Below are 11,881 nucleotides of genomic sequence, written 5' to 3' on the forward strand. Positions count from 1 at the left end.
GGCGAGGAAGGCGAGGGGAGGAGGAAGAGGAGGAGGAGGAGGAAGAGGAGGAGGGTGAGCACTCGGGTCGGGCTCCTTAGCGGTGTATTGTGGGATGTGCGGCTACTGGGAGCCGAGCCTCCGCCGCCAGCCGCCTCCCGGGCAGCAGCAGCAGCAGCAGCGGCGGCGGCGGCAGCAAGGGCAGCGGCAGCTCGGGGCCCGGCAGCCGCTAAGGCGGCGTCTCCCCCATCCCGGCCCCCGGTCCGGCCGCCCCGGCCTCGGCTCCCGCGGGGGACACCATGTACTGGCTGGCGGCGCAGGGAGGCCGGCGCCCGGCGGGGATGTAAGCGCGGCGCAGGGAAGGGAGGAGAGAGAGAGAGAGGCCGCGGTCAGAGGAGCCGGGCAGCCCGAGCCCCCGGCCCCCGCCCCGGCGGGCGACGCCAGGCCCTGCCGCGCGCTCCGCGCCCGAGCCGGGCCGAGCGCCACGCCGGGCGGCCGGCCGCACCATGGGCCGGAGCCCGCGTCCTCCGTGCGCCCCGGACCGCGCCAGCCCGCAGCGGGGGCCCCGGGCAGCCCCTCGCTGCCAGCCGGAGACGGTGGCCGAGCGGGCGGGCGCGTAAACCCTCCGGAAAGGGTTTATTCTCTCGCTCCATTCTTAGATTTTTTTTTTCTCGGGAGGCGGGGGGGGGGGAGAAGAGGCAGCGAGACAAGCTTTCGGGGCGCGCTGGTNAGAGGCAGCGAGACAAGCTTTCGGGGCGCGCTGGTAAGGTGGGAGGGGGGTGGGGGCCAGCCGATTGGATTCTCGGGCGAATGTGTAGAAGCGGCGGAGAGGACAACAACTTGCTTGGGTTTCAGGTTGGGTTAACGGCATGGAGAACAGTCACCCCCACCACCACCACCAGCAGCCCCCGCCGCAGCCCGGCCCTTCGGGCGAGAGGAGGAACCACCATTGGAGAAGTTACAAGTTGATGATTGACCCGGCTCTGAAAAAGGGGCACCATAAACTGTACCGCTACGATGGGCAGCATTTCAGCCTGGCGGTGAGTAGCCGGCGCGCCTTCCCGCCACCCCCACCCACCCCCCGGTGGAGCCCCCAGACAAGAGGCAAACGGAGGGGGACCCCTCTTCCAGCTACCTGGGCCAACTGTCAGCTAGGACTCCCTCCCCTCAGCCTGGAGTGGGACTGATGCCTTGAAGGGGGGGATCTGCCCCTGCCCCTGGGGAGGGTGCCAGCCCTTCTATACTGAACCCCCTGTCTCTGCCCACAGATGTCCAGCAACCGCCCGGTGGAGATCGTGGAAGATCCCCGGGTGGTCGGAATCTGGACCAAAAACAAGGAGCTGGAGCTGTCTGTGCCCAAATTCAAGGTAGGACCCCTCCTCTCTGTCTTATGGTCCCTCCCCCCCTCCTTCCCCGAGTTCGAAAATAACGCCAGTCCTGACCAAGCCCAGCCGGATTCTTAGTTCCCGCCGTCCAGGACAGGGAAGTTTTGGCGGGGAGGGGGGAGAGGGGTGTCCCCTCCTGGCCACTGTAAACAAAATAACACTCGGAGAAACTGTAACCAGGGCACTGAGACTGTATCACGCCGGCAGAGCTGGGGGCTCCCGGTCCCCACCTGGGTCCAGCGCACCCAGGGCCCTGGCTCAGGGACCCGCCCCCTCCCAACCCTTCGGCTTTAAAGGGGACAACTTCCTAGACCAGAGGGTCGTCTGGGATCCAGCAGCAAGGAGAGGAGGCCAGAATAGGGGGGTGGGGAAAGAGAAACTGTTTCTTTTTCCCCTTTCCTTTCGAACCCAGAGGACTTCCAGGTTCCAAACGATTTAATCCTCCGCTTCCCAGGCCCGCCCGCATGCTTTTTTTGTTTTCTTTTTTCTTTTTCTTTCTTTTTTTTTTTAACTGCTGGGCAAGTGAGGCGTGCTTGTGTTTTCTCTTTGGTTTTAATGTTTTCCAAACTCTCTTCCCCCCGCCCCCCCCGCGGCCCCTGGCAGATCGATGAGTTCTACGTGGGCCCTGTGCCTCCAAAGCAGGTGACATTTGCCAAGCTGAATGACAACGTCCGTGAAAACTTCCTAAGGGACATGTGCAAAAAGTATGGGGAGGTGGAGGAGGTGGAGATCTTGTATAACCCGAAGACCAAGAAACACCTGGGCATTGCCAAGGTGGTCTTTGCCACAGTCAGGGGCGCCAAGGAGGCCGTCCAGCACTTGCACAGCACTTCTGTCATGGGCAACATTATCCACGTGGAGCTGGACACCAAAGGTTAGTGGCGGCCCGGCCCGTTGGTGACCGGTGGGGGAGGAGCTGGAAGGCCACCTGTCTCACCCTCGTCTTGGAAACCCCTTTACCGTTGTCTCTTCCTTGGGATTCCCCACCACCACCACCACCACCTTATTTATTTTTTGTCCCCTCCGGAGGGCAGAGTCACATGGAGCCAAATGTGTTGTTTGTTGCTAGGAGACAGACTATAATTTACCAAATGTGCCAGTCCTTAGCCACTGCACCCTTAGGGACCACCCAGAGGCTTCCCCCACATATGACACTCCTGTGGGCCCCTCTCTGAGCCCCTATGGCCTGCGTTTAGACAGTCCCTAGTGTTGCCGCCTGTGTTAGGGGAGATAGGAGGGTTTGTTTATTTGTTGGGGGCAGAAGAAGAACCGTGTGCCTTTAAATTCATAAAAGTCATTCCTTAAAGATCTAGGGTGCCCGTGCCCCTTCACCCCCAACGGGTGCCCCTTCCCTGAACCAATCTGAGCCCAGGAGTGTTTCATTGATAATGTTCTGATAGCATTGATAGTGGATCTTGGGGGCGGGCTGCTCTGGGTGCTCATGGGTTGACACTTGTCTTCCCTCCTCTCTCTTAAAGAGACCGCAGCACCTCTGTTTGCTCAGGCAGGCTGGGGAGCCACACCTCCTACCTCCAGAGCTGTTGACTCTCCCCCCACCCCACCCCTGCATCCTGGCTCAGGTGAAAAGGCCTGGCAAGACACAGAGGGCCATACCCCCCTAAGTTTACCTGCGTCCTTTCTAAGACATCCCTGCCAGTCTGCGGGCAAGTGCAGGGGGCTTTGGGACCAGGCGGTCCGGTCCGGTGGTCCTAATGTCAAGTCCGGGGTTGGAGGAGGGGCGTGGCACTGGTGAACCCTGCCTGGGAGGACTTCAGGGGTGGGCACCAGGAATTTTTCTTTTTGAGTTTCTGAGCACACAACAAAGGCAAGACAGAAAAACTTAACTTTGTTTTGCTTTTAATGATGGCGACATGCCGTCTCTAAGACCGTGCTGGGTGTTGTCGAAAAGGGTTGTGGTTTGTGGTAATTTTGAGTGGATTTGGCAATTTTGAGTGGATTTGGTTACCCCCCACCCCCACCCCCGCTTGCAAAGCCTAATCATTTCTGTCCAGTCGACAGCTCTCCTCCTCATTTCCCAGTTCCTAGAGCCCTAGTAAATCACCCCCACCCCCACCCCTGTCGCCATGCACTTGTGTGTGTGTGTGTGTGTGTGTGTGTGTGTGTGAGAGAGAGAGAGAGAGAGAACAGACTATTAAATCTACTACCTAGCCTCACATTAAGCTGAAGTTCAATTTCCCCCATGACTGAAGCCTGCAGTCCCCCTCCCATCACCTGCCCACATCTTAAGCAGCAGTTGAGTCTCACTACAAATTCATTTCTGGTGGACCTGGAGGGGTGGAGAGGGAAAGAAAAGAAAAGAAAAGAAAAGACACAATCCTCAGATACCACCACTTATTTTGAGATTTGTAATTGTATTTCAAGAAAGAGTCCAGTAAAGTGTGGCTCAAGGAATGCACCTCCTTTGCATATGTAAACAGCTGCCTTGAAGGCTCTATAATTACCAATAATCTGGGGCCTGGTTGATCAAAATCTCTCTCCGGTGGGTAGAGAGGTAGGCAGAGGGCTCAGTTGGGACCATGAGAGCTCCAGGTAGTCCCCAGGCAGACTGGGTACTCCTGGGGCTTAAGCTGGTGGAGAGCAGCCTGAGATTGGCTCACAGTAGTATGTGTGTTTGACAGGCTTAGCTTGTCTTTTGGCCCCAGATAGTTAAGTCACCTCTCTCTCCAGACTTCCTCTGCTCTTGTTACAAGCAGTGGCTATTCTGTGGTGAAAGAATGTGGGGGATGGGGTGGTAATGGCTCCTTTTTGGGGGGAACTATAGTCTAAGGAATGGAAAGAACTTTTCATTGAGGATGGCATTTGGGGGTTTTGGGTTTTTTTGGGGGGTGCTTTTGGGGGGGGAGAAGCTCTGTCACACAAAGGCATTAACCTTAGAATCTCAGGATCAGAAAGGTCAGAGTTTTGCAGCCTTGTTGGACAGATGAGAATCTGGAATGAGGTGAGAAAGGGTAGAGACCTAATCAGGGGGCACACGGGATCCCCGGGCCTGTGGTCACAGGCACAAGGGATCCATGACTGTGCTAATAAGCAAGTTGGAATCCCCATGGGGATGTGTCCTGGTGGAGCCTCCATGGATACCCTTGTCCCTTGCCTGTTACAGGGGAAACCCGCATGCGCTTCTACGAACTGTTGGTCACCGGCCGGTACACCCCTCAGACCCTCCCTGTGGGGGAGCTGGATGCTATTTCTCCAATTGTGAGCGAGACCCTGCAGGTAGGTTCGTCCCTGCAGCTGCTCCCTCTGCTTCAGCACCTCTTGGCTTTAGAGACCTGACCACACCTGCTGTTGGTTCCGAGCTGATCTAAAAACCCTGTTTTCCCAAGATCTGCTGCACCAGATCTCCCCTGGGATTGGCCCAGCATCTCTGTAGCTTTCAGTCTCCCTGAGTCCCTCCTCCGGTTCCACCCACACTGGGATTCCCACAGATGCGGGAATTTTTTCTATATGAATGTCAAAACATCCCTATGTTTGGGTCTTAGTGTCTGGTATCCGGGCACCCTCTGTACGTATTTCCAGAAAGTAGAGTTCAGATCCTTTTCCAGAACAGACAGACTGGCTCCTCCACCCACGCACGGTATACCAGGACACTCACCTAGCTGATTCCACTCAGCCACAGTGTGAACCTAGGTGCCCCCCCCCCGCCCCGCCTCCCCAGAGGACTGAAGTCCGTTTGCTTGCTGATCAGGAGGCATGAGGGAGGGGCTGTCACACCCTTTAAATCTCTAGAATTTGTAAGGACAGTCCATCAAACCCAAGACCGCAGTCATTGGTCACATCTCTGCATCACACCCTTTAATGTCAGATGGCCTGAGGCTTGGGAAGGACCAAGACTTCAGGGTCTTCTCTTTGTGCTGCCAGTATTAGGGACAATCCTCTATGTGTCCAGAGGGTAAACATCTATACCTAGGGACAGGGAAATACAACAGCAACAAGAAACAGAAAAACCCTGAGCACTTCCAGGCACTCCAATTCTTTCCTTGTGATGGGAGGTCATGGGCTCCACACTCCCTAGCAGCCAAAGTTTTAGCGGGAAACAGCTCAATTGCCTGGTTTAGCTCGGTCCTCCCTCCACATCCACCACACCCATGATCTCTTCTCTCTCCAGCTATCAGATGCTCTGAAGCGCCTCAAGGATGGCAGCCTGTCTGCAGGCTGCGGCTCTGGCTCCTCGTCAGTCACCCCCAATAGCGGTGGGACCCCCTTCTCCCAGGACACAGCTTACTCCAGCTGCCGCCTGGACACACCCAACTCCTATGGACAAGGCACCCCAATCACACCTCGCCTGGGTACCCCTTTCTCCCAGGATTCCAGCTACTCCAGCCGTCAGCCCACACCCTCCTATCTCTTCAGCCAGGACCCCACAGCCACGTTCAAGGCGAGGCGGCATGAGAGCAAGTTCACAGATGCCTACAACCGCCGCCACGAACATCATTATGTCCACAACTCAGCGGTGGCTGGAGCCACAGCTCCTTTCCGAGGCTCCTCGGACCTCTCTTTTGGGACAGTTGGCAGCAGCGGGACTCCCTTCAAGGCTCAGTCCCAGGATGCCACCACGTTTGCCCATACTCCACCTCCTGCCCAAACAGCCACGGCTTCTGGATTCAAATCGGCTTTCTCTCCATACCAGACTCCAGCACCGCCCTTCCCGCCACCCCCTGAGGAGCCCACCGCCACAGCAGCCTTTGGGAGCCGCGACAGTGGGGAGTTCCGGAGGGCACCTGCGCCCCCACCCCTGCCACCCGCTGAACCTCCAGCCAAGGAGAAGCCAGGCACCCCTCCTGGTCCCCCGCCCCCTGACAGCAACAGCATGGAGCTGGGTGGTCGGCCTACCTTTGGCTGGAGTCCTGAGCCCTGTGACAGCCCTGGCACCCCTACTCTGGAGTCCTCTCCAGCGGGACCAGAGAAGCCCCATGACAGCCTGGACTCCCGCATTGAGATGCTGCTGAAGGAGCAACGCACCAAGCTGCCCTTCCTTCGTGAGCAGGATTCAGACACTGAGATCCAGATGGAAGGCAGCCCCATCTCCTCCTCCTCCTCCCAACTCTCCCCGCTCAGCCACTTTGGCACTAACTCGCAGCCCGGCTTCCGCGGTCCCTCGCCACCCTCCTCGCGCCCCTCCAGCACAGGCCTAGAGGACATCAGCCCCACACCACTGCCTGACTCTGATGAAGATGAGGACTTGGGCCTGGGGCCTCGGCCCCCACCTGAGCCAGGCCCCCCAGACCCTATGGGTCTGCTAGCCCAGACAGCTGAGGTGGATTTGGACCTGGCAGGAGACAGGACCCCCACCTCAGAGCGGATGGATGAGGTACCACCATGCCTGTCTGTCTGTCTGTCTGGGATTGATTTTGTCTGTCTTGTGTTCTACTCCTTGTCCCCTGATACATTTCACTAGCTAAGACACGGGAGCGACGGGACCCTGTAACACTCCTCCCTGGAAGAGTCTAGACTTTTCAACGCAGGCTAAGTTCTGAGCTCTGGCGGAGTTTTCGGAGAGACCCTAGGCTGTGCTCATGGTCCCAGGTCATTGTCTCTATTAATGGCTTAGTAGTGATCAATCCTGTCAGTCTGGAGTATTGGAGGTTGGCCAGGGCGCTGTGTGAGGCTGGCTCAACAAACACTCCCAGGTGTTCTCTCTCAGAGCCTGGTGCCCTGAAGAGAGGAGAAAGCATGCAGGTGGCGCGGCCCAGCAGTCCATCTGTCCGTCTGTCTTCCTTTTCTTTGGTGGCTTTAGGATCTAACGTTTAGGGGGAAGGGCTTAGGTTTAGCTTTGGAGGGGAACAGAGTGTGAATCAGGTGAAGGTGTCCGCCCCCTACCCCTTCCTTTCTTCCCTCTTATCTCATTACCCAGACCTCCTGTCTCAAGAAGTTTCAAAGCTGGGATGGTGAAGGTTCCACTGTCCAGGTTTTCTAGGGGGGAGGATCATTGTGTCATCTTTCTAAGCTCAACCCTGGATCCTTGTACTGGAGGGCCAACACGCATTAACAAGTAGACGCTCAGATAAGAGATCCATGCATCTGTGGACACAGATTTACGTGTCCTCCCTTCCATCAGCCCCCTCTGGCTGCCTGCAAAGGAACTTTGGGAGTCAGGGGAGGAGGTGGGGCCACAGGTGGCTGAGGCTCCTGGGAGCCTGCAAGCAGTTCTGGGGAAGTGGTTTTCTGGCTTCAAGGGTCAAGGCAGAGGGAGTTGACAGGTGTACTTGAGCTAACTAACTAGGCAGTAGGCCCTTCCCCCATCTCTTCTAGGCAGCCTTGGTTTGGCGGATGTTTATCATGCCAGCCACCTGGTCCGGGGTTGAGTCTCTGGAGGGCACAGGCCGCCCTAACACTCTCTCCCTCCCTCCCTTCTTCCCTCCGTCCCTGGGCATAAGAAGAGAAGAGGAAAGCTGAGGCTGGGAAGGCTGGAGTCTGGAGTCTAGGACAGAATTACAGAGATGCTTCAGGGTAGAGAGCTAAGCATCAGGTCAGCCCTCCGGCGCCCCCTGCTGGCGGTCTGGAGAGCAGTCTTTAGGTTCTGCTGTCTGGTAGTGCTTGGTGTCTGTAAGAGCTCTTGCCCCCACAAGGCTGAGGTAGAGAGGGAGCAGCAGCTTGGAGAGGACCGGTGGGAAGGGACAGGTTAGGCAGAGGCTGGTGAGTTTAAAAAAAAAAAAAAAAAGGTTTCAGCCCCAGAGCCTTAATTAGCTGCCTTGTCACACGGACTATGTGACCTCTGTAGAGGAAGGCCTTTTCTCTCTCTAGTCTCAGTTTCCTCATCTGTTGAGTGGGTCTGTATGAGCCCTGCCTCACCATCTCCATGGAAACAAGGTATCCCTTCAGTTTGCCTGAACTACAGGCACTGCAGCCAACTGGTTCCCACCCGCTGTGGCCAGGGAGGGAGGGGGCAGAGCCAGTTTGCCTGCGCCCCTGTGATTGGCTGACTATAGCAGCCGGGAGTTAACCCTCTGAGCGCTGCTCCACGGTGGTGCTGGGTGCTGTCCGGAGCTGACGATAGGGCATTCTTTCTCTTCTTGCTCAGCTTGCCTGGTCCGCCCTCCCAAGGGTACCTTGAGAGTGTGCTCTCAGGATGTGTTGTGTTGTGTGTACAGGGGGAGATGAGAGTCTAGACACTCCTATCCCCCAGCAGATGACTCCTCTGAGGCCCTTCTCATCAGGTGGTGTGTGGCCTCTGACCTCCTGCCTTCTCAGCCTTCCAAAGCACTTACTGTCACTTAAGCTTTGTTTTCGTAATATTTCCACCCAGGGTGAGGTGTGTGTGTGCGTCGGGGGCCGGGGGCATCTGACCCACACGGAGTCCCTTGTGGAACCGGAACTCATTTTTCTCACCTTCCCTCCAGCTCCCACCTCTAAATCATAGGAACTCAGTGCCTCTTTCCAGTTCCCAGGCTCAGACGCTAACGCCCCAAAAGATCCAGATCTCAATAGACTCCTCCCCCATCAAGTTTGGCCCAAGTTGTCCTTTGATTCCGCCCCTTCCCACCCCCCACCCCCCTTGCAGTCTTAGCGGAAGCTCTTCCTGGGGCAGGTGTCCAGGCTTCTCGAGGTCTGTTGTGGGATGCGATCACGCATGTCTGTAGCTCTCAGACTTGCCAGCCTGTTCTAAAAGCCAAGGAGACTTAAGTGAGAAGATTGAACTGGCCCAGTGGGAGTGAGCTGGCCCAGCTCTGGAGCTGTAGAGCACTGACCTAGCATGTCAGCTAGGGCTCAGTCCCTAGCTCAAAAACAAACAAACAGAAACCCCTTCTAATTGATGAGTCCTTAAGGCGGCTGCCTACCCCAACCCAGGCTGCCAGCACTTGCGCTGCATGTACCTTTTGCACAAGGCCCTGCTGGGCTGGCCTAGGCTGGGGAGCCACTTCCTGTTTCAAATTCCCGGCTGTGTCTCTTATTGGTTGCATGGTCTCGGGGAAGTTACTTAAGCCTTTCCATGTCCCGAGTTCCTCCTTAGTAAAAGTGGAGAGAACAGACCTCCTCTGCCCAGAGTTGTTCTAAGAACTGGCTAATGGATGTAAAATTTCCTGGCACGTGGGAAGCTCCACCAAGTGTTAACTCTTTCCTGTGATCTCTCAGACTCTCTCAGACCTCTGCGGAGTTCTCCCCACACCCTGTTCCCTTCTCTCCCGGCCTTTCCCCTTCCCCAAGCTGAGATTTCTCATTCTGCTTATGTTTCACCTCCACCATTTTTTAGAAGTTCAGCTCCATACAAATCAAGACTTGTGGCCATCTCGGTCACTTTTGGCTTCTCCAAATCTAGAACAGTGCCTGGCACACAGGTGCCGAGGGATTGGCTATTTGGATGCCCCTTGTACCAAAGGAGAAAAGTATCATTTGGAATGGTTGAAGGCTGGGAGTTCCCCACACTGATCCCCTGACCCCCTGATCCCAAGACTCCAACTCCTTGGTGCTTGCAAAATGCTTATGGAACCCTCGCTGCTCTCTTCCAGGGCCAGCAGTCCTCAGGAGAGGACATGGAAATCTCAGATGATGAGATGCCCTCGGCCCCCATCACCAGCGCTGACTGCCCCAAGCCCATGGTGGTGACCCCAGGGGCCGGGACTGTGGCAGCCCCCAACGTTCTGGCTCCAAACCTGCCCCTGCCCCCACCCCCTGGCTTCCCTCCATTACCTCCGCCCCCTCCCCCACCCCCACCACAACCTGGCTTCCCCATGCCCCCACCTCTGCCTCCACCACCACCACCACCACCACCAGCCCATCCTGCAGTGACAGTGCCCCCGCCACCCTTGCCAGCGCCCCCGGGTGTCCCGCCCCCACCCATCCTTCCGCCGATGCCGCCCTTCCCACCGGGACTGTTTCCTGTGATGCAGGTGGACATGAGCCATGTGCTGGGTGGCCAGTGGGGTGGCATGCCCATGTCCTTCCAGATGCAAACACAGATGTTAAGCCGGCTCATGACGGGCCAGGGTGCTTGTCCCTACCCACCTTTCATGGCCGCTGCAGCTGCCGCTGCTTCTGCTGGGCTGCAATTTGTCAACTTGCCCCCCTACCGGAGCCCCTTCTCCCTAAGCAACAGTGGCCCAGGACGTGGACAGCACTGGCCGCCCCTGCCCAAGTTTGACCCTTCCGTGCCGCCACCAGGCTACATACCACGTCAGGAGGACCCACACAAGGCCACGGTGGACGGGGTCTTGCTCGTAGTGCTCAAGGAACTTAAGGCCATCATGAAGCGTGATCTCAACCGCAAGATGGTAGAGGTGGTGGCCTTCCGAGCCTTTGACGAATGGTGGGACAAGAAGGAGCGGATGGCCAAGGTATGTAGGTGGATGCTCAGGGAGCCGGTTAGGGTCACAAGAGGGCCGGCAGGAACTAGCCTAGGCCTCCCTTTCTCTGAAGATGTGTTACTGGATGGGTGGTTGCTTCTACAGCCAGCCTGAGACTCCTTTAAGAAGTGCCAACAAGCAGGGTGTTGGTGGTGCATGCCCTTAATCACAGCGCTTGGGAGGCAGGGGCAGGTGGATCTCTGAGTTTCAGGCTAGCCTGGTCTAGAGTCAGTTCAGACAGGGCTACACAGAGAAACCCTGTCTTGAAAAACATAGATAGATAGATAGATAGATATACTGATGAAAGATAGAAAGATAGATAGACTGATAGGTAGGTAGGTAAGCTGACTAAGCAGGCTGAACCCATGGCCACTGGCTGCATGTGGCTCTTCCCCTTTAAATTCTTCCCCTTTAACTAAGAGGAGACAGTATACATCAGACACAGTTCCTCATTGGCCCACTCTGAGCTCTAGGAGCTCAGCAACTTCCTGCCCGGTGGCTGCCAGTCCAGGTGGTCCCACAGCTGAGACCTCTGTGACCTGATTCACCTTCCTTTTCTCTCCTGATACATGGGGCACAAAGTCTGACCTTGTGGGGACCTCTGGCTGCCCTTTTCCCTGGAGGCTTGCCTATCCAGACCCTCACAACTGAACCCTAACTGCCCTTTCCCTACACAATGGAGGGGAGGGACAATGTCCTGAAGCCTTTTCCTTTAAGAGGTGGAGTTTCAGTCTGTACTATGAAAGCTCAAGGATGCTCCTGCCTCAGCCATGGTGGCTACAAGGATAGGCACTTACCTGGTTTTAGTGTTATTAAATCCTCTCAAATAAGCTGAGAGTCCTGGCTCACACCTTTAACTCCAGCACTGGGGGCAGGGTGGGGAGTGGGGGAGGCGAAGGCTGCAGGAGCTCTGTGAGTTCAAGGCCAGCCAGGGTTACATAGTGAGACTTCTTCCCCCCCACACACACACCTCCCCGACCCCAGCAGCTGTCCCTTGCCCCTAGTCCACTCTGCTCCTCACACCAGCCGCAGAGGAGGGTGTGCACCAATTTTGCTGTCCCTCTCTGCACTGCACTGTAGGGAGCTCTGTGACTAGGAACTTGTTCTCTGCAGGGTAGGTAAGTACAGCCTGTCAGGACTCATATTACGGGGTCATAAAACCAGAGAACTACCTGCCACACAGTTCTTTTTTTTGTTTTGTTTTTTTTTTTTTTTTTT

At 56.5% G+C, this 11,881-nt stretch overlaps 1 protein-coding gene across 2 annotated transcripts in view; it reads left to right on the forward strand.

Moving 5' to 3' along the window:
- The first annotated feature begins 92 nt into the window (after positions 1–92).
- Setd1b (SET domain containing 1B, histone lysine methyltransferase) overlaps positions 93–11,881 on the forward strand; it is a 24,061-nt gene continuing 12,272 nt past the window's right edge. Inside the window, exons 1-7 of one of the 2 annotated variants that reach the window (XM_021163458.2) lie at positions 93–322; positions 835–1,019; positions 1,248–1,346; positions 1,968–2,238; positions 4,486–4,598; positions 5,491–6,693; positions 9,830–10,654. In XM_021163458.2, coding sequence (XP_021019117.1) covers positions 849–1,019; positions 1,248–1,346; positions 1,968–2,238; positions 4,486–4,598; positions 5,491–6,693; positions 9,830–10,654 — 2,682 coding nt within the window. In that variant the 5' untranslated portion in view covers positions 93–322; positions 835–848. Of the gene's footprint in view, positions 323–718; positions 743–834; positions 1,020–1,247; positions 1,347–1,967; positions 2,239–4,485; positions 4,599–5,490; positions 6,694–9,829; positions 10,655–11,881 lie in introns of those variants that run through there. The other variant, XM_021163459.1, reaches the window with a different exon arrangement.

Source organism: Mus caroli, chromosome 5, assembly GCF_900094665.2.
Source record: "Mus caroli chromosome 5, CAROLI_EIJ_v1.1, whole genome shotgun sequence".
In the NCBI taxonomy this organism is placed as follows: Eukaryota; Metazoa; Chordata; class Mammalia; order Rodentia; family Muridae; genus Mus; species Mus caroli.